We start from the raw sequence: 22,414 nt of genomic DNA on the forward strand, positions 1-22,414 counted from the left end.
CTCCTATGCACAGCACATGGCTGTCACACAAGCGGCTCCCACGCACAGCGCACAGCTCCAGTGGCCATCTCCCATGAACACAGCTCCCACACACATGGTTTCCATGCACACGGCTCCCATGTACAGTGCCCAGCTGCAGCACTCAGGGCTCCCATGCTCAAATCTCCCACGCACACATCTCCCAAGCAGACGGCTCCCATGCACAGGGCACAGCTGCAGCATTCAGGTTCTCCCACGCTCCCATCTCCCACGTACATCACACGGCTCCCACGCACACGGCTCCTATGCACAAGACGCAGCTGCAGCGCTCAGGGCTCCCATGCTCAAATCTCCCACGCACACAGCTCCCATGCACAGCGTGCAGCTGTAACGCTCAAGGCTCCCATACTCCCAGCTCCCATGCACACGGGACCCAAGCACACAGGTCCATGCACTGTGCACAGCTGCAACGCACAGTGCACACATGGTTCCCACGCACACAGCTCCCACGCACAGTGCACAGCTGCAAAGCTCAAGGCTCCCATGCTCCCAGCTCCCATGCACATGGTTCCCAAGCTCACAGGTCCCACGCACAGTGCACAGGTGGAGTGCTCAGAGCTCCCACGCTCCCAACTCCTATGAACACAGCTCCCACACACACGGTTCCCACGCACACGGCTCCCACGCACAGCACACAGCTGCAGCGCTCAGGGCTCCCATGCTCTAACGTCCCACGCACACGGCTCCCACACGCACGGTTCCCACGCTCCCTTCTCCCACGCACAGCTCCCAGCTCTCCCATACCCAGCTCCCCCGCCCAGCGCTCAGCGCAGCGCTCGGGTCTCCCCCGCTCCCGCTCCCTCCCCCGCCGCCGCGGGCCCCGCGCTGGGGGCGCCCCACCCCCCTCCCCGGGCCGGGCTCGGAGCGGCCATGGCGGCGCGGAGCCGCGGCGGCGGGCGGCGGCTGGTGCTGCTGGTGCTGCTGGCCGGCTCGGCCGCCAGCCCCGCCGAGGAGGCCGGCGGGCGGCGGGAGGCGGGCGGCGGCGAGCCGGGCGAGGAGGCGGCGCGGCCCCACCACGACTCCTCGTACGGCACCTTCGCCAACGAGTTCTACGACCTGCGCTACCTCTCCGAGGAGGGTGCGGCGGCCGCGGCCCGGCGGGCGGGGAGGCGGGGGGGCGGCTCGGCGGCGGCGGCGGCGGCGTTCAGCACAAAGGCCAGCGCCCGCCGCCATCTTCCGCACGGGGATCCACCGCGTCCCGGGATCGGCCCCATCCCTGCCCCGGGATCGCCCGCGTCCCTGCCCCGGGATCGCTTCCATCCTCTCCCCGTCCCTGTCCCCATCCCCTCCCTGGGATCGCTCCCATCCCTGCCCCGGGATCGTTCCCATCTCTGCCCTGGGATTGTCCCCGTCCCTGCCCCAGGAGCGCTCCCATCCTCTCCCCGTCCCTGTCCCCATCCCTGCTCGCGATCGCTCCCATCCCTGCCCAGGGATCGCCCGCATCCCGGGATCGCCCCCGTCCCCTCTCAGGGACCGCTCCCATCCCTGTCCCGGGGTCGGTCCCATCCCTGCCCCGGAATCTCCCTCATCCCTGTCCCAGGATCGCCCCCATCCCCTCCCCGGCATCGCTCCTATCCTCTCCCCGTCCCTGTCCCCATCCCTGCCTGGGATCGCCCCCATCCCCTCTCCGGGATCGCTCCTATCCCTGCCCTGGGATCACCCCCATCCCCTCTCCGGGATCGCTCCTATCCCTGCCCCGGGATCGCCCCCATCCCCTCCCCGACACCGCCCGCATCCCTTCCCCGGGATCGCTCCCATCCCTGGCGGGGTCGTTCCCATCTCTCTCCGTGTCCCCATCCCTGTCCCCATCCCGCTGGCAGTGCCTCCCCTTCTAAGGTGCACACCTGCTTGTGAAAAGCTTTCTGCGCTGCTAACTTAGAAGTTTCTTTGGTTTGGGGTTGGTTTTTTTTTGTGGTTTTCAAAACGCACTGCGATGTCTTAAGTGCTAAGGGACGTTGTAGTTGCGACTGGAGTTTGTGGGTTTTTTGACTTAAAAATGACTCGATGTTAAAACTCCAGTTTTGTGGGGAGGCTGCGTTGAAAACTGGTTGTTTGTACATTTGAGAAAAAAATAAATAAAGAGGAGGAAGTGAGAAGACTGGACCGATCTTTCAGAGATGCTCCAGTGAAATTTTGCCAAATTGATGTGCTTATGCTAGGTAATTTACCCAGGCCCCTGATCCACTTAAGAGAGGCTGCAGTTTACAGCATGTTTTCTTTCTCCATTGGCATTGTTAAAAATCTAGGAAAGCGAATCAGGACTCCCAGATACCTAAAGTTGTGTGGGTTAACTGTTTCTAGATGCTGAAACTAACTGCAGTGTTTATTTCCTATTCAATGAAGCCCGTTCAGAGGACCTTGTAGTTTCACACCTGGCCATTTGGTTTTCAGTTGGCTAAATAAAAGTACGTCCTATTAAAGTATCTGCGCTCATGCCACAGACACAAACTTCTAAGAGCCAAGACTGAAAAGGGCTGTTTGCAAATGTTCACACTGTTATGTAGGAGACGGGATTGTTCAGAGTCATGACTTTAGTTGTCTGGCTTTTCTGGGTCTTACTTCCCATGTAATTGCAGGCAATGACCCGTTTTGATACTCTTGCCTTTTAATTCTCTGCGCGTTTTACCTTACTTGTTAATAGAGGATGTATTATAGGGTCCTGTCCATATTCATTCATAGAGATCTGAATCTGGTGTCCTGCATTTATACTTAATACTGTTGTTTATTGTTAAAGAATCAGATTTAGTTCCCTTGCAGGTATCCTGAGGGCACTGAGAGTGGACGATGAGATAGCCTAGTGGAGATCCCTAACTCTTAGTTGACTGCACTACTTTGTGTGCCTGCTCCCTTAACTTTTGCCTTTGGTGTAGCAAAGCCTGATCAGACATGCTTTTCCCTTCTTGATGAATGTAAGAAACTTGAGGAGATTTTTGTTTTCACTTATCAGTGTTACCTTGGTACCTGCATCCAGGATTGTCTGAGCAAGGGATTGTGTATGTTACAAAGTAGTCTCTCATCTGAACAGCTCAGTTATCAGAAGCCAAAGTAAATGCTCTTGGAAGCCTTCCTCTTTAGTTTTATTGGTTTTTATTCCTTGTAATGTATTTAGTAATGATTTACTCTGATTACACAGGTTACCCTTTCCCTACTGCTCCTCCTGTGGATCCTTTTGCAAAGATCAGAGTGGATGACTGTGGGAAAACCAAGGGATGCTTCAGGTCAGTCTGCAATAAGAGTACAGATATCTTTATGATGTTTGCAAATGCTGACTAATTGCATTGGAGACTTTGGTAAATCTTCCATATTCATTTTAATAAATGTTTATTACTTAAAAACATACCTTTTGGTTATAGACTGTATTATTTGAATAAACTATGTTATTTAAGGATACACGTCATGGTAATGGTCATACAGTTATTTAATATTTCTTGTATTTTCATGAAGCGCTTACACAACCGGGGCTAGGAAGGTCAACAGAGTAATGTGGTTTGTAATTAATTGCTTACCATGGTGTTTAAATGCTATACTTTCTTGCACTAAAAGTGTAAGAATTGCAAAGATGTAATTAGTGATACCTTGTGTATAGCATAATATAATGTTTTACTGCCATTATACCAAAATGCATTCTTTTAGTTCTTTTCTTGCAGAAACTTAGTTAAGTTCCATAACAGGCATATGCAAGGAAAAGTTACTTGTATTTATAATTCATTTAGGTACGGTAAACCTGGATGTAATGCAGAGACTTGTGACTACTTTCTAAGTTACCGTAGAATTGGAGCTGATGTTGAATTTGAGTTGAGTGCTGATACTGATGGCTGGGTGGCGGTGGGATTTTCCTCAGACAAGAAAATGGTAAGATATGTACAGTTCTTCATGTGCAAAAGTGCCCTCTTTTACGTACTAGTATACAAGTGATATAGATTTGATCTGCCATAAGCAGAACATCTGAGTTAAAGCTGACTTGCTGAAAACAAAGCAGCTTTTGGTAGGCAGTCTGGGAGGAGAAACTAGGCCTACTGCCTCCCGGAAAACTGCCTCATCTTTCCTAACACGTCCTTTCCCTTCTTATGGAGGTGTTCAGGACCAGGTGGGATGAGGCTATGAGCAGCCTGATCTAGTGGGAGAGGGTTTGCTGCCCATGGCAGAGGGGATCGGATCTTTAAGGTCCCTTCCTACCCAAACCATTCTGTGATTCTGTGATTCACTGAGAATTGTAATGCTATTTCAGTCCAGCTCTCAGTGTCTGAATGTTGTTAGTTCTTTGTTTTTGTATTAGAAAAGCCCTCGCGGGTATGCCAGTTCACATGGAAATGTCCCGTCAGTGCTTCATGGCAGTGTTATTTGGCCTAAAGGCACATCAGAAACTAAGTAGCAAATAATTTTATTCTTCAGTAAATCAACTGACTTTCCATGATATGAATATAGCTTCTAATATTCTACTTCGGAAATCTTTTTGGGTTTTTTCATACCTCTGTGTTGTTCCAGGGAAGCCACAAATGAGTGACAAAATGACTACTGCAAATTTAAAGATGCTCTAGAAAGCAATGTTGTCAAGATTTCTTCTTCAGTCTCTCCTGGATTTTATTTGATTTGGTTTTATGCTTATCCCTGTACTTATTTTTTCATTCAAAAGCTTCATTTTTCATTGTGCCTTGATGAGCAAAACAGAAGCAAGCATATACTGTACAGACTTAAAAGAATTTGAGCAGTGGATGACTAATGCAGACATGTCTTGTCTCTGATCTGCAGTAAAATGTTTAGGATTAAAATGAAGTTCATAATGTAGGTGTTCATATACAGAAACACTCCACGTAATAAAATACTGAGCGTACATCCTAAATCACAAGTCAGAGAACAGGGATATTTCTTGTATAGTTGTAAGCAGTAGTATGAAAGAAATATGGAATTTAGAAGTCGTAGGCTAGGACCCACAAAAGTCAGTGGCAAGACTCGCATGAGCTTGATAACTTTTTTATCAGACCCAAAATGAGAAACAGAAAGAAAATGTGGCAGCAGGTGTTTTTCAGTCATTGCGATGTATGTTTTAATATGATACTGTAAATAAACACAATAAAGCTGATGGTCTTTTGTGTCATAAAGAACAGTTCATGTCATAAGAATCTGTTCGCGTTTAATGTTGTGAGGAACAGTTTGTCAGGAAAATATTGGGAAGAGTTTGCATGCCTGCCAATGCAAGTGCTCAACAGCGTTTTCCACGCAGCTCATCACCTTTAAGTATATGGCCCTAAGCTATCAAAGATCCTGTTACCAGTTTGTAACTGAAATACCTGCAGTAGATCCCAGGGTTCCACCCCCTGCACCTCATCAGACCCTTTGGGAGCACCCGTTACATTTCAGCCCAGGCACACCAAGCAGCAGGTTAAGTCTCTCCCTACAGTAAGAAAAATAAAGTAAGCGTAAAATAAAAGGGTTTGCTTCCACGTTTGCTATGTGTGCAAACTAATGCCTGTCAGTCAGCTGAACTAAAGCAGCTAGCATTTGTCTTCCTCTCTCGTTCCCCTGCTGACTTCATTCTTTTTCATAACTTACAGGATTTTTGGTGTCCTGGGATACAGAGATGTAATGGTAAAATGACTCTTGGTGAAAACAGCTTGGCTGTGAGAAGTGGGCTGTGCCTTGGAGGCCCCAATCAAAGTAGTGTGGCCTGGATAGCTACAGAAGTTGAGAAAAAAAATGTATTTTCTGTCCTAAATAGATTTTTTTTAAGTCCTGTGACCTATTTCTCCATCTCACATAGCTTTATGATTTTCCACTTGCAGGCTTTTGCGGCTAGGCAGGATTTTGTGATGTTATTCTATTAACTGAGATTCAGAATGTTTTTTCTTTCTTTTTTTGATCTTTTTCCATGTGAAACCAGCTTTATTTTTGCCTCTGTACTTAAGAATAAGGGATTTGTACTCAGATGAAAACTAAACTTGGAAAATAAGTTATGGAGAGCAAAGATAGGTTCAAGACAGAAGCTGGAAAGGTCACCTGCAGCAGCACTGAGGTGCAGAAACTTCTCAAGCATGTGTTTTACCTAGTTGCCCTCTTTTTCCCTCACTTTTGGCACATCTTTTGCCAATCCATGTAGCAATATTGCCAGACAGCTGAACTGCACCCTTTTTCTCTCCTTTCCCTTTAACAAAGAACTCAGAGATTAAACCGCTAGTGAGCATCTTTGTTTATCGTCAGCATGACATACCAGAAAGTTTAGTACTGGAGGAGCAGGACCCATATTTAATATGGCACTGATACCTGTGAGATCGTGGTCTTCAGTGAAATGCCATCCATCCAGCTTGCGCGGTGTTTTAATGGTTCTAGATACTAAGGCTTCTGTGAGATAGTACTCCTAAAATGAATGCTAATTCTTGAGTGATAAGGCTGCCCTATCACTTTAGCAGTGACCTTGAGTAACTGTTCTAGTAACTGCTTTAATATTTCTATGAATGGCCTCTACAAACAATTGTTTCACGCTTCCTTCTGTCTGTTATTTCTTTGCTTGATTGAAATGCTTAGTGGTTATTTATGCTATGCAAAGGACATATGTATTACTTTCTTCTTGTGTCATATGGTGTTCTATATTCTGTTACTACATGCTGAACATTTTTTAATTTCTCTTAAGAGATTAAAGTAGTGGTATTCCCTTAAGTGAACATGAGAAGACATTAGAAAAGACACACCTCAATTTATGCTATTATTTGTCCAGAATTAGTAGATTTATCTCCCCTAATTTACTGAATTATATTGTATTTCTATCAGTGATCTTGTGCAGCGAATTTTGTACATATCAAGGATTCAGGACTGCAAGTTTTTATGAAACAAGATCCCAGAACAAATTATGAAAGAAAAGCAGCCTTCCACCAATCAATTAGTTGTGTGACATCAGGGTGGTATCATGCCTTACAAACATCTTATATGTGTTAAGCAAAATAACTCTTAGAAAGATACAAAAGAGTATTCAGAGATAGTAAGGGTAAGTAAATATTACTATCAACTTTGTGCTGTTCAGTCAGGTTGATTGACACATTGTCAGGGAAACAAACATTTCTGTGTATGTAACTTTGAAAAAGGGAGTGAGAGCCCCAGGTCTTGATTCGATTTTAGTAATTAAAATGATATAAATAAATGAATAGATTTGTGAAACAATTGCTTTCCTTTTACTAACATGTTTTTACCATGTAGGGAGGAGATGATGTCATGGCTTGTGTTCATGATGATAACGGAAGGGTCCGAATACAGCACTTTTATAACGTCGGTCAGTGGGCTAAAGAAATCCAGAGGAATCCTGCTAGAGATGAAGAAGGGGTTTTTGAAAACAACCGCGTAACATGTCGATTCAAGCGTCCTGTTTACGTTCCCCGAGAGGAAACCATCGTAGATCTGCACTTGAGTTGGTACTATCTGTTTGCTTGGGGTCCAGCAATTCAGGGTAAGTTGATTTCTGTGTTATCAGCAGAACTGAGGTGCCAAGATTGATAAATGACCTTCAATGGCATTATTCTTACTAGACAGCCCCCTCCCTTTTTAATGAATTAAAATTGTGGCAGCATGAGGCTGAAAAACAGATAAAAAGGAAGACGAGATAAGTAACAGAGTCCTACATGTTCTGTATCCTTGACTACATAGTTATTATCCTTGCTCCCCAAGGCTAAATTTAGAGGAGCTTCATGACTAAAAGTTCTGAATTCCTCTGAAGGACGTTTATTGTTTATTTGAATTTCATTTGGTTTATGCAGAAGTTTAATTTCAGAAAGCAGAGAAATGACCCTACTCGCAGACAGTGTAACATTGCATGCTTCTGTAGGTTTGAAAATTACCTGGCTTTCTATCCGTTTCTTTGGCTATAAGAAAAAAAAGCATCTGACATTATTTTTTCTGCCCTTACCTATTAAAGGTTCTATAACTCGTCATGATATAGACTCACCACCTGTATCAGAGCGTGTTGTCAGTATTTACAAGTATGAAGACATTTTCATGCCATCAGCTGCCTATCAGACCTTCTCTTCTCCATTCTGCTTGCTCCTCATTGTTGCACTGACCTTCTATTTATTGATGGGAACCCCATGACTGATGGAAAATACCAAGAATTTGTCAGTGGAAGTTTCTCAGGATGGACAGCTATACGGATGGACGATGCATTTTTGTATTGGGATTTATATCACACCACCACCATCATCTAGCTGCTTTTGAACATAGTTAGCTTCTCAGAAGAATGCAATAACCATCTGCTTTGAGTGGCAGAGTGGTGAAAAATTGTGTAAGAATAATCAGTGAACACATAGGAGAATATTTTCAGTGTTGTGACTACTTAAAGAAAAGGAAACTTTTGTAAAATCGATGTGTGTGTGTGCATACGTGTGCTTTGGAGGGGTGTCTGTATGGGTATTTAGGTGCATTTAATGATGAATATCTTATCAAATAACAAAATCGCCTTCCAAATTGCTTCCAAAAAGCAAATTTGGGAAACTATTATAATGCTGGTTAGTACTTCTGGAGACGACAGAATGACTCCAGGTACAGTTCCAGAACTTGAGATCTGAATACCAACACAGCAGTATAAAACCTGCCCTTCACTAGTCGACACTTCTCCCATTTTTTTTTAATATTTATAAAAGTTTACTTACTCTGGCACTTTCCAAAACTAAACTTGCATAATCAAGCATTAATGTGACTTATTATTCAGTGGAAAAGAGGTGATGAATGTCTTCATAAAAATGGTGTTTCAACAGCCTTCTTGAAAGAAATAGCAACTTCTTTTATGAGTGAGATATAAAGTTATTGACACAAGGGTAAGCGAGAATAAAGTAATGTAAATTCTCTGTACATAGGCAAAACAGGTGTAAAACATAGAGAATACAGAACTTCCCAACAAGCCATAGGATATCCTCCCAATAGATTAAATAATTCTTTTTCTTTTTATGTAAAACCAGTAATATTGCTGACATGTAAATATGTTTTTAAGCTCTTGTGTAGTAGCATGAAGTAGCATTTGTTTTTCTGTGTTTTATGCCTGTATATCCCATTCGTGTTAAAGATGAATATGGGCAGCTAGTGTTGACTTACAAAGAAATGAAAATATAATTGCAATCATTTGTAAGAAAAGATAGGGATTATTAAGAAAAGCAGTATCTTTAGTTTCATCAAACCATTGCTAAAATATAGTTACTGCGGAAAAAGATGAGCTAAAGAAGAAATATATTTTTTTTCTATCACCAATAAATATTACAAAGATGAAAGCTAAATAATACCAAAATGGAAAGTGTCAAAATGTATTTACGAGCCACAGAATATTACGAAAAACTTTGATTTCTTGTGGAGAATTTCCGTTCTTCACAAGATAGGAAGTGTATGATACATATAAACGTGGTTAGATAAGGTTCTAACTCGCATTAAAATTCTCTTTAAATAGAATTAAAGTATAAATTGTGTCAAAGTTCTCTCTGAAGTGATATGCTTGAGGACTCTGTAACATAGGATCTGGCAAAGTACGCGATAGACCTTCTTTCTAGTGTCCTTGCTGCATAGGGCGAAGAGCATTCACTAGCCTTGCCAGGTTTGCATTGTTATTCACAGACTGAAGTTCTTAGACAATCTTTTTTTTTTTACTCTCTGCATTCTTCAAACCTATGCTTATAGTGTATTAACTAGTTTTGAAAAGGAATTTCTCTCCATCACACTCTATCCCTATTTCAGAAGAAAGATTGCTTTGTAATATGCATTTTCATTGATGTCTTTAAGACTTTGCTCACTTAAAATTGCTGGATGAGGTTCAAGCGGAGGGAAGAGAAGCTCAGAATGAAGTGAACTTTGAAAATGCGTATAGTAGCTTTACTTAGAATAAATTACCTTTCCCAAGTTGAATAAACTATTCATCATTTGATGATATACATAGTGGAGACCACTTAATAAGGAAGACTGGCTTTGTTCCATCGTGGCTGTAAAGTAGAGGGTTGAAACCTTGAATAATGAGTTCGGAATTCAGCAACCAGGTGAAGTGAAGAAATCATTAGGGAAAATTCTTTTTCCTTTGTGCTAATTTGTAGGCAGCTGTGATACCTGAAATACTGCAGTTCCTTCTCAGTGATCACAGCTATTTAAAGTAGCCTCAGGGTTGCTTTAGTTTATGGCCTTGTATTTACTGTTTTAGTTTCAGGTATTTACCTGATGACTGACTAAAGGGCTAATCTAATCATTGAAAAGTATTGAAGCAGGAGAAAAAACCATTTTGGCTCGTCCTTTCTTCTATAATACAGTGCTAGATGTAGGATAGCCTGGCTGGGTCCAAGCACGGAGGTGCAGTAGAGATGACAATTATAATATGAAAGTAAACATGCAACACCCTTAAACCTGCTTTCTACTTACATGGAATCAGCTGTGTTTAAAGTTCAGGCTCTGAAGCAATTGCAGGTTCAGAGTAGAGGCACGGCTGCTTTTTGCGGTGGGTGGGGTATGTCCGCTGCCAAGTATAAACTGCTTCAGTCTTCAGCTGTATTATGCATGTTCTCAGTTAGGGTAAAAGCAAGTTTCTTTTCTTTTTCAGGTTACTTGTTAAGTGTGCTGTCTGGTGGTTTTTTATTCTATGTTCTCCTGTTGAAGTATTGGCAGAAACTTGCACTTTTCTAAAAACTTTCACACAAGCCTCAAAGTACTTAACTATCAGCAATTATGTATTTTTAATCAAAGGGGAGGAAATGGAAGCCCACAACAAGCAGTAATCTATGATTTGCATTTCAACTGATGGTGCAGTTTAGCTTTATTATTATTCATTAGTAAACTCTTCCAAAATTCTGCATGCTACTTCCCAGATATGAGTGAAGCCATAAATCCAGCTCTGAACATTTTGCAGGTAGCAGAGGTCAAATAGACGAATGTTTAAGCAGAGCTGAGAATAGCTGTGGCAGATTAGAAGCAGGAGTTGGGGTAAGTTTCTTTTAGTGGAAGAAGTTTGCTGTCTTGTGGCATTTTATCTGAGAGGTGCTCTTCAGAGTGGGAAAAGCAGGAATAGGAGAGTCAAGTAAGCAAAGAAAAGTGTGAGTGCTTAGAAACTAGTAGTTGGGAAGAAATATGAGAACAAAAAGGCCATAAGAGAAATGCAGAGGCTTAACTCGTACTTAACAATACTTGGTACAACACTTAGTAAGTCTTAACATTTGAGTGGACATAGTAACGTCATGGAAGGTATTTTGTTTTTCAAATTTTTTGTCTTTTTAACATGGAGAAGTAGGATTGATCCACGTTATACAAAGTTACTACAAATTAACTTTCCTCAAAGTAATTTTTAAGTGTTTAGGACATTTCAGATAGTTTGTTGAATTTCTCTAATTAGCAGGTACCAACACCAACCAAAGGAAAATGTCTCCCTCAGAAAGCGAAGCAGACGTTTCCTTCTCCAAATCAAATTAATTTTTAGTTCCCTTATGGTGACTACTAGCAAGCAGCTGTTACTGAACACATTTCCAAAGTACTTTTATTTTGAGAATTACTTGCTGTGGGGTAACCTAACACGGATACATAGAGTTTAGAAAGTGCCTGTTTAGAGTATGGTGTACTTTGGAAATTTAACTTTGATTATTAATTACTAAAACAGTACAGGCAAAGATCATAAGGCATCAATTAATGTCCTTGAATATGCTCCTTCCATGCAGAGCAAAATTTAGTTGTAACCATTGCTTGTTACATTAACTATATTACCACCCTCTCCTCACTCTGTCAATCTTAACTAGAATGTTTTATACTTTAAGTTTGTAAGTTAGGTAGAAGAGAAATCAGCTGCTTATATTTGTGACAGCTTGTATTGCAAAGGGTCCTTGTTTTTTTGACTGTAATATCTGACTGGTATCCTGCTACAAATAGTAAGCTAGGCTTGAAATGGCATTAATAAAAAGTAGGATAGGAGAGAGAGAAAAATAGGTGGTGAGGACAAGCAGTGGTAATGTCTTTTTTTAATTCACTGGAATAAAATAACTGTGTACATTTTTATGTATAGGTGAGATACTCCCGGATAATAATTAATCCTCTCCCCCTTCTCCCAAATGCCTGTCTAATTTGATAATTTCAGTGGATGCTGGATGATGCTTTCTTCAACGTTCTGTTATTGTAAGGGAAATTCTCTGGGTTTGAAAGAGAACATATTGAGAAAAATTTGAAATCCCTCTGTGGCCTTCTTATCCTTCTTGATTGACTTAGCAATACTTGGACAACAAGAAAATAAACACTTGTAGTCTTCCTAATCTGAGGAAACCCTCAGATTGGGTTAAAAGTTATCAAAGTTTTATCTGTCGCTGACCTTTCCAGTCTGCAACACAGGGATTAGAGAAGGACTGGAGTGTTGTGTACATGAGTAAACCCAAGCAGCAGTTTTGAAGCTCACTTGGAGCACCATATCCTGGATCTGAACCAAGAAGAGGAGCCCTGCAACTGCTTCCATGTGTTCAATGGGCACTGCAAGATGGAAATAACAAACAGCGCGACTCATCCTACACCAAATCCCTTAAATACGTCTATCTTCCTTTACCAAACTGTGGATGGTGTTTTTACTGTGAGTTTTTATGTCTAGTCTTCCTCTGAAAAGTACTGTGCTCCTTGTCAGTGGCCTATATCCTGTCCTCTTTTCCACAGCTGCCTTATGCTGTTTATTGAGGTGATCCCATGAAATCTTAGTCCAGCTGTGAAGAGGAGTTAGTGGGCAAGGTGGATTGACACACAGCTGTCTTCCTGGTTATCCAGGTCACAATTAGAAACCTGTGTCATTGATGACACTCCAGTTACCTGTAAGTAAGTTCTAAGAGTAAGAGAAAGGGAAGAGGTGCATCTCCCTATTTTTTGTCTGTTTTCTCCTTACTTTCCATCCCTCCAATGCATCAGGCATTTACAAAGAAGAAAATTATTCTCTTTTTGGAGGACAGACCCTCTGATTGGTCCGTTTCATCTGTTCTGAGACCACTGGAAGTTTGCAGCATGCTGTACTGTAGAGAGAGAATGAAAGCTTTACTATTAAATTCCATTTTGTGACTCCGTGGTTTTGATGGTTTGGCCACACTGATGTGAAGTGAGTTTATTCCTCCCTCCCTCTTTTTAACATCTCCAAATAGTTTCCTCAAAGAAAAGTATTGGGTAATAGCTTTAGGAGAAGGAAACATGCATTTTACAGATTTAAAAGAAGTCTAATATTGTTCATTTTCAGAGATACCTGTTGTGAGAGTGCTGATATGAGGTATAACTGGTCTAGAGTCTTAGATTTATGGTAGAAGCAGAAAAATACCTAACTATTACCATTGTTTCAGTGCTTCACAGAGCTGTGTATGTGCATAACTTGCATGAATTGGCACCCTCCTTTTCAGCCCTGACTCCATAGAGATTAATGAATGGGCAAAGCAGTCTGCTTGAATACTGTACAGCAAGGCACAGGTGACCTCAAACAGTTTGGGATAGAAGAGTAGGAAAACTAGTGGTAAGGCTGAATTACAATGGTTTTGGCATATTTCCTGGTTTTGCACAAGTTTACATGTGCATATCTGTCACTTTTAATCACAAGCAGTTATTAATTGATGTGAATAGAAGGAACAGAGTTTGACTTCAATGAGAATTTAGCTTTTTTGTGGGTTCTGGCTGTGTAAGAGCCAACGTGGGGAGAAGGTCAGACTGTGCCTCAAGATGTGCACTTCCATGACACTCCAAGGTCAGAGCTAGAGGATTAATCTTGCCTTTGGAAGTATAAAAACCTGTCAAGACCCTGTAGACAATAGTGACAGTCACCTGCTGCCTCTGTACCTGCTCACTGGCCATTTTACAAGCTACTGCTGGAGCAGCTGGAGTATCAAAAGATGGACGCTCTACATCTTTTCTTAGTAGCTTTCATTATTTATTTTCTGTTTCCCTAACTAAAATTCCTTTATCGGTATTTCTGTAGAGGTGTGTTAGTGGCTAAAGCCCCCTACTTCCCCTCCACCTCCAGCCTGCCCAGCACAGGTATAGATCTAAATGGAAGGCTTTAAAGAAAATCTCAGTTTTCTGAGTTCAAAAATTAAGAAAAGAAAATAATTTCTATTTATTGACCATATGTCAACTTCTCACCACATCTTTTTTCTGTATCTAATTACTTCTGTGTAATTTATATGTCAAAGTATCTGATTTTTGCAGATACAAAGTAAGATCTATGTAAACCTTCCTTTTCTAAACCTATTTTATTAGTATGAAATACTCATTAAGGTAACTTTCTTTTTATATTTTGATTTTTATAGTGAGTTTGGTAAAACTATGTGTACTTGAACTTGGTTATTTAACTCATCTAATTTGGGCTCAGATTGTGAGGCAAAACCAGTGTAATTCTGAAATGTCAAGGAGGACGTGTGCAGCTTGTGGAGCTGATAGGTGTGAAAAAGCAAACTGGAAAGACATTACTTTCTTTGAAAATCTGTGATTTGAATTGGCAATAGCAGTGAATCTGCTGTAAGGAAAAGGGCAGGTTGGTTTTTTTTCTCTTTTCTTTCATTGCTAAGTAATTTGAAATGCACTCATAGACTCATAGAATATTTCAAGTAGGAAGGGACCCGTAAGGATTGTTGAGTCCAACTCCCTGCTCCCAGCAGGACTGCCCACAATGAAACCATAAGACTAAACATCGTCTAGATGCTCCTTGAACTCTGACGGGTTTGATGCCACGACCGCTTCCCTGAAGAGCCTGTTCCAGTGACTGAACATTCTCTCCATGAAGAACCTTTGCCTAATGTCCAGTCTGAACTTCCCCCCACAGAGCTTCATGGTCACTTACAACTGTTCTTCTGCCCCACTTCTGCATTTTTTATCTAATAAGGAATGTTTTTTCAAACTGTGTGAGGTTGGAATACGTGCAGGACTTCACAGCCCCTGTGTTAGAACAGCTGCTGCTCCTTCTAGGTTACTTTTGATCTGTAATCAGAGGCTACTTAGGAATGCCCTTACAAGGTGAGCTTTTATGTGGTACTCTTAAGAAACTTTCTGTAAAAGTCTTGCACTCTTTATAGACTAAAGCATTACAGAATTACCTGATAGCAGTGTTTTTCTGAGCTGTTTTAAAATTATGCTTACTTACATTCATGTTTACATTTTTAAAGAAGTAATTGGATTTTTCAGAAGTGCTGAGCAGCTGCAAATATTTTATGGTTCCAAAGCCTGCTCAGGGCAGTGAATGTTTTATGGCAAATAGTAATCGCAATGTATTGCCTAATTCACTTTCACATCTCTCTCTTATGCTTGACAATGTTCAGTTCAATTTTATAAGATGGGAATAGTAGAAGACTACATAAAGGAACAATTAACTTTGTGTACTGAGGAATAAAAATATTGTTGCAGGCATTTTACGACAATGATCTGCAAAGTTGAGACTAATGAAAAATTATTAATTAATTAAATATTCCCAGAATTAATATTTAGACAAAGTAAGTTTGCTGAAGGTATTTGTGTGTGTGTGTGTGAGTTCGAGAGTTATACTAGAGAGTTAAAAACCAAAAAGGTAGACTCTGCTTTGGAGAGAAAAGAAGACAAAACGTAGAATCCTACATGTTCCCTGATTCCTATCTAATTTATTGGAGGGCAGAGTGATATGGAAGAATACATAGAATACTGAGATGTTACCAGCTTTTATATATTAACCATTTGCCACCTTCTTTAGTCCAAAAATTCACCTTAGTTTTTTTACAGTATTATTCTTCTTTTTTTTTTCCCCAACAAGATGAAAAGAGGATAAGTTCAGTAAGTAACAAAAATACTGTCATAGAGCATTAGGATAATAGGAAAGGAAGCACAGATGCCATATGTAAATCTAGGAGGAAAAAAAAATCTTATAGTTTACCTACAAAATGTGATGTCTGCTTTTGAAATCTTGGGCTGTTCACATATAAAACAATTATTTCTTTTTTCATTTTTACAGTTGGTGATATGAATAGAGTGATAAAAAACTGAAATAGAAAAACCTGATGCATCAGATTTTCTGTTAAACTGGAATTATCGTTTCAGTCTTGAGACAGATAGTCAGAGATTAAATTCCAAACCTATTAACTAATTAGAAAAATGAAATGGTTGGGCCCTGATATTTGTGTGTTTAGGCAGGTTTATTTAATTAGCATATTTGAAGCATCGTGAGTTCTGCTTAGGTTAAAACAGATTGCTGATGGGCCTTGGTAGTTCTAGATTAAAATATCCTGAATTCTAGTTCGGTTTAACCTCTTTGCAAATAAGCAGGCTGTTATAACTATGTTAACTCTTGACCACTTTGTTTTGTATTACATGATGTGTAATGGTCGAACCTGAAACGTCATCTCTACCTTTGGAGTGTGTTCAGTGTTCTGAAGACTAATACAGAGGTAAAACATACAAAAAAGCAGCTGCCAACTATATGTTAAGTAATGTTCTGCACACTTCATGCCAGGCTCAGTTCTGTACACCGATACCCAGCATCCCTGTGAAGTCAATGAGCATTTGGCTGGGTAGGAGCACAGAACTGGTGTTTTGTAGTCCAGAAGAAATCATCGAGTTTCTTTGTATTTATGCACTTGTCTTTTCAGCAAAACAACACTGGATGAATACATAATGGAATTACGATGACCTACAGAACTACTTTGCAATCAGTGCATGCTCTAAAATAATTGCTTTGTAACATCTGTTTTATACTCATGTTGATGTTCCAGTGAGCCTTGTTAGCTATTTGACAGTGACAGAAAACAATGTTTATAAACCTGTTATAATAAATGCCTTTTTAGTCTAAGAAAATACGTGGTGTGGCATTTATAAAAGGGGGGAAAAAAGGATCCGTGAGGCTAAAGAAGTCTCCGCTGCTACCCTGTGTTAACAATTCTTTGCTGTGCCATGAACTTGAATTTATTACTCTGAGTAATTCCACTTAAGTAAGTGAGACTGGTGACAGGAGCAAATTAACAAACCTGGGGAGCTACATTCTTTTCCTTTGTCACCATCACGATCACAGGGAAGCTGTAAATAATTGTAATTTTCTGTATTTTAACAAATTATTAAGTAAAGTGTAGAGGTTCTTGTGGTGACCTTTATGCTGCAGTTTTGTAGCCTATTTGATGCAATCAAGTTGCTGATATTACAAATTCAGGTGTTTTTTATCTACAGTTATCCCTGCCCCATGGCTTGGCCAGACAGAACAGGCTTTTGCAGAAAAGCAGGTGATGCAATTACATTAGAGATTGAGAACAGAGAGGAGGAAATCCCATAATACTCAGAAAAAAAAAAAAAGCAGCTGAGTTTCTCAAAGAGAGATGGTTCAGTTTGTGAAATCCCTCAGGTTCGAGCAGGTATTTTAGTGCTCCTTACTAGTGCAATGAGAAGAGTTGGATCAAGGCACCAAGAAATCTATTGCTTCTATACTGTGTGCTCTGCTTGCTGCGTTTGTAGTATCACTACCCTGGAGCTGCAGGCTGCAAGAAAGGATGGATCTCATGTGTGTTAGCTGCTTGTGCACCGTCCAAGTGAGAATGATCAATAGAAGCCTTAAGTATACTCAGTAGAGGGTCTTAAATTATTTTCTGTTTGTGCTGCATAACATCTGACAGATTGGCAAGGCGTTTTGTCCCAAACCTGACAAGGTCAATATATTCTGCTGTTACTCAGATCTCTATATATCCAACCCTAGTTTCATGCAGGCAACTACCGTATGGCTAACCCTGACTAGCCGTAGTGCTCCTGATTTTGTTCCTCTCAGCGTCTTAACTGGTGCTGTTTTACGTGCTGGCCCCCTGGGTGGAAACCTTTATGATGGTGTTATTGACTGCTTTGCTTTACCACCATCCATTTCATTCCCCTTTTTAAATGAACAAGATTCATAGTCTTCTATGTGAATCACTCGAGTATAAAGCTGCTGGTAATACCATAAACTTTAACTCAGATATTGAGCAAAGTTGTTTCTGCAATAAAGTCAGTTACTGCTATGGTCACAGAGTTCAACCCCAGCTGGTGTATCCAAGAGCTGGTTTTCATTCTTTTTACTGCTATTTAGTAAACTATGTTTAATTTGGAGTAATCTCATTTTAGTTGTTAATCCGCATAAAATATTATAATTTTTTTAGCCCCAAATACAAAGGTACATGCTGATGACCTCAAGATACAAAGTTTATATCTTAAAGATGATCTTTATAGATTATGCATTTTTATTACGTAGTTTACACTGCGTAATTTTCATTCACCTGAAGAGGATATTACTTTGTCATTAAACTGAGGTGAATTGATGAAGTGAGATTAATCTTAACTGAATGTTGGCAAATGTTCAGTAACAGAGGTTGAAAGAGACACAAGGTTTCACACACAGGGACAGGAATTACTTTCTAAATATTCAGGCCAGTGCTGACACCTTGTGGCTTCATTACCGAGTTATTTCATAGCTCCATGTGGTTATTTCAGGTATAAATCATGATTAATTTGCCCGTGCCAGCATAGTCTGCCTCCTATGCTTCATGCCCTTGTAACTTTGGGCTTTGACTGCACGTTGAATGAATAAGAGCTAAGGATATCTGGGATCTTCTTGAGGAGGAATTAAAAAGCTTCAGTTCATTGCATAAAATCATGGGTGATAGTGCAGCAGCAAGTAGAAGTTAAAGATTCTCTTACTAGTAAATACCTCATTTCATATTTCCCTTTACAGAGGAGAGCACTGAGGACTTCAACGCACACAGTTTTAGGCCCATGTATATTTTTTTGCATTGATACAAAAGCATTCCTTTGCTGCCCCCTTCACCCTTGAAGAATTACTAATAGCAAAAAATACGTTCTTAGGGACAGCTGGAGAATTTCTGGTACTATACGGCCCTGAAGAGCACTACCATAAAAATGTATCCATAAAAATGTATCAGTATCAATGCATTTTATACCTAAATTGGCATCTAATCTAAAATCATGCACCATTTCAAGCAGTCACTGCAGCCTTTACAGCTGGCTTTGTTTAAGATTTGAAATACATTGTGGAATAAAATTCTCAGGGCTTGAGAATTGTGAAAATTGTGTCTTGTGAAAATCACCCATCCTCCTTCCACTGTCACCTTGGAGATTGTTTTATGGTCATACCTGTACTCTTGAATTTTCATAATGTGACAATACTTGAGTAGGAAATCTTTATTTCGTTGCTTTGTGTGTTGGTTGGTGTTTTTTTAAATTTTGTTCCTGATACATTTAGTTGTTTATAACAAATACTGAAACACAGAATTGGAAAGGGAAGATTTTCTACAGTAGGAACCAAATCCTCAGCTTTATGTAAATCCATATTTATAGCTTCACTCAAGTCAAAGAGGTGGCATTAATTTCTGTTTGTGAAAAACATGACTGCATGAGTCTGTTAAGAAAAATCAAAGGAATAAGGATGTGCCTGTGAAGATCTGATTTGCTGGCATCTCTGCTTATCTAACAGAAGGATTTGTACGCTCAAATCACCCCATGTAAACCTTAACTGACACTTGCTAATTGAACTTTAATGCAAAAAAAAAGTATTATAATGAGCCATCAGAGTCTCTTTCTGGCATGCTTCCTCCACTCTGCAGGAACTGAAAATAAAAGGTTCAGGTAGTGATGCACGCTTGTTACCTTCCAGAGTTGCATTTAGCATCCTGGCATACTTCAGGAATGCTGTATTAATGAGTTTTTTGACTGTTAATGATACCTGAAAGTAATAATTTACCTCATATGCCTTTTAGGAGAGAGAGCATGGAGAAGCTTAACTTTATCAGGTCTGAAAATAAATCTTAACTGTTAAGGGGGATAAAAATAGCTACAAACATTCTTCCACGGGCCTATTCACAAGTCTTTCTTGAGAAGGGCAAGTAAAGAATCTTCTAGTGCTTCCATGGAGTCTGATCTTTGGTGAAGTTCGGCATTACAGCTCAAGCTGAGGCAAAACGCTTTCCTCCAAACTTCTTCCTAATGATTTCTGTTCTGCCCCAAGTGATACTGGTGCGGTTTGGAGTCTTTGCACCAAGGAAGCTCTGTCCCACCACAAGCAGAATGTTACTGGGGAGGTGCTGGGTGCTAAGGCATGTCTCACAGGCAGCCACCTGAAAGAGAAACAGCCCTTAAAAGCAGGTGTAATAAGTTGCTAGATAAAATGAGATGGATGGTTCTTCTGATAAAGGGCAGTTTGGACACTCCATGAATGTTTAGAGGTACATAAAATTTACGGTTTTGTTTGTCTGTGTGCTAATGGGTAGAATGAGGGTATTCCTCTGCTGAATTTTCACTCTGATAAGCTTTCAGTAAATACGCTGGAATGAAAATGAATGATTCCTGATTCTTTAGGCTGCAGAGATCTAGTTTTCTCGTGGTAGTACTTCTCTGAATTGCATTTACTAATTAATAATATGCAAGGTAAAAAGTAGTTCTTAAGCTCATATTAAAATCGGTAGCTTCAATATAGTGGCAGTAAGAGTATGAATAGCTGTACTTTAGAGTGGTGTTTTGTATCTCTTTTTTTTTTTTTTAAAGACCAAACTCCATACCCTCTTTCCTCTATAGAAGAAGAATCTGAAAAGTTATATGGAAAACTCTTTTCTTGGTGGGGGAGAAAGAAATTGCAGAGCAGTCCTTCAGTAGAGACTTCTTACTTTTCTTCACAAAGGTTTTGTTGCTAGTAGGTAATGCTGTTGGGAGAAAACCCACTGAATAATGAAATATTACTTTGTGGGCATTTTTTAACTTTTTAATTACCAATTAAATAATCTGTATGGTTCTTAACAATTGTATCTACTTAATCTTAACAATTGTGTCTACTACCTTTTAGGTGCGCAAACAAAATTTAGAATTCTGTGTAAAAATAAGATGGAAAAATTAAGATTTTACTTTTCAATCCTTTTTTTCTTTCCCTTTTTATAATAGGGCTTTATTTGTCTTCTGTGTTTGAAGTCTGTTGGTGTGTGAAGTCTCCTGGGTCAGTTGAGCATAGTTCAAGCACTATGAAGTTGATCGTATAATTCTGGTATTGATTCAGCTCATGGAGGGGAAGGTGATCTGTCACCAGAAAGGTGCAGCAGCACTCATTCGTGCACATGCTTTTGTGTCAGAGTTGAGCTGCTTCTAATTGCGCTGGAGGCTGTATTAATTTTACCACTTAATTATGCAGTCAAGTATTTAAATGTTCATGCCCTATTTCCAACTGCAATTAAAAAGCAGCTGGAAACTTACATTGGCTGATATTGATTTGGCATTAATGAAAATCAGATATACACATTTAGGTTGCTAATTAAATCACCTGTTTCTCATGCAGCTGATGCAGTATTACAGATTAGAAGGACTTTAAGTAGTGTGGCAGAAATAATACAGGTTCCTCTTAACTAGTGAAGTGGGGTTCAGGCAGAGTTTTGCAGCTTACAGGAGGGAATGCCTGGAGTTTCTGTAGGATTCTTGGTATCCTCTGTCCTGTTGAGATTTATGGACGTGAAAGATTCCTGACATCTTGTTATTTGCATGGTGTCCTGGAGCAGGTCTACTATCTCCACTCCGTTCTGCTCTCCTGCCTTACTCATAAACCATTTGGCATGGAGCCTGGTGCCTTTCCTAGGAGGCTGTGACAAAACTTGTCCATCACAGGCAGAGTCTGAAGAGCAGGAATGTGCACTGCAGGGGACTAGGCTGCATCTAGAGGGTGCTGAACCAGGTAAGTACAGACATACAGCTTCCAGATTGTAGCTCATACGTACAGGTAAAGCAGCTCAAGTGGATAAAATTTGCTGCTGCATCCTGAGGGGAGGAGCTGGTTTAGGGGCAACAGCTGAACTCACGAGTAATTCCACTGTGGAGTAGAGGTGGAAGTAAAGTGAATGCTGATTTCCCAGTGAAAAATACCAACAGCTAGAATGGGGCTTCTACTACTTCTTCAGCAAAGTCCTTATCTGCGTTCAATTCCCCCTGAAGTAATTTCTGACACTGGGGGGCTATTCTAAGGGCCAACTAACCTCTGCTGTGGGAGACTGATCAGCCACAGAAAGTGAGAGAATTGACAGAGCCACTTAAGAATGGCTTTAGGGAAGTCTCCCTTTCGCTTTTGACTATGGCTAATCTCAGAGGCTCAGCTAACCTGGTGAGAGCACCCTCCCTCCAAGGTAGTAGCCTGAATGAATGTTGTAGCAAGCGGTTTCAGGCTGCTCTGCGGGTATCTTCCAGTACCTCAAAACAAAAAGGAGGGAAAGAAGTGATTAACAGGGGCATGCATGTCATGTGGACAACAGATCTGAGATAGCAGTTAAGTATCAAATGGTTTAATGCAAAAGGAACACTCAAGTTTGTGAGGCAAACTTGAACTCTAAAGGCTGCAATGGGTGCAAGCAATGCTTAATGACATATCTGCTGTTAATTAAGAGATGAAAGACCTCAGGTTAAAAAAAATCCCAGTAAAGCA

General features: G+C 40.7%; 1 protein-coding gene across 1 annotated transcript; it reads left to right on the forward strand.

Moving 5' to 3' along the window:
* Positions 1-903: 903 nt before the first annotated feature.
* Positions 904-9,153, forward strand: FRRS1L (ferric chelate reductase 1 like). Its single transcript, XM_069853394.1, has 5 exons — positions 904-1,117; positions 3,173-3,257; positions 3,753-3,891; positions 7,225-7,471; positions 7,937-9,153. The coding sequence occupies exons 1-5, from the start codon at positions 910-912 to the stop codon at positions 8,107-8,109; spliced, it is 852 nt and encodes a 283-aa protein (XP_069709495.1). The 5' UTR covers positions 904-909; the 3' UTR covers positions 8,110-9,153.
* Positions 9,154-22,414: the final 13,261 nt, after the last annotated feature.

The sequence above is a fragment of the Phaenicophaeus curvirostris genome, chromosome 3 (genome assembly GCF_032191515.1).
Source record: "Phaenicophaeus curvirostris isolate KB17595 chromosome 3, BPBGC_Pcur_1.0, whole genome shotgun sequence".
NCBI classification, from domain to species: Eukaryota; Metazoa; Chordata; class Aves; order Cuculiformes; family Cuculidae; genus Phaenicophaeus; species Phaenicophaeus curvirostris.

What these genes read in the sequence shown, in the direction of transcription:
- FRRS1L (XM_069853394.1), top strand. Translation starts at nt 910, where the DNA reads ATGGCGGCGCGGAGCCGCGGCGGCGGGCGGCGGCTGGTGCTGCTGGTG. An exon ending in GCGCTACCTCTCCGAGGAGG is followed by an intron (nt 1,118 to 3,172) that starts GTGCGGCGGCCG and finishes CTGATTACACAG; the next exon opens with GTTACCCTTTCCCTACTGCT. An exon ending in TTGGGGTCCAGCAATTCAGG is followed by an intron (nt 7,472 to 7,936) that starts GTAAGTTGATTT and finishes TACCTATTAAAG; the next exon opens with GTTCTATAACTCGTCATGAT.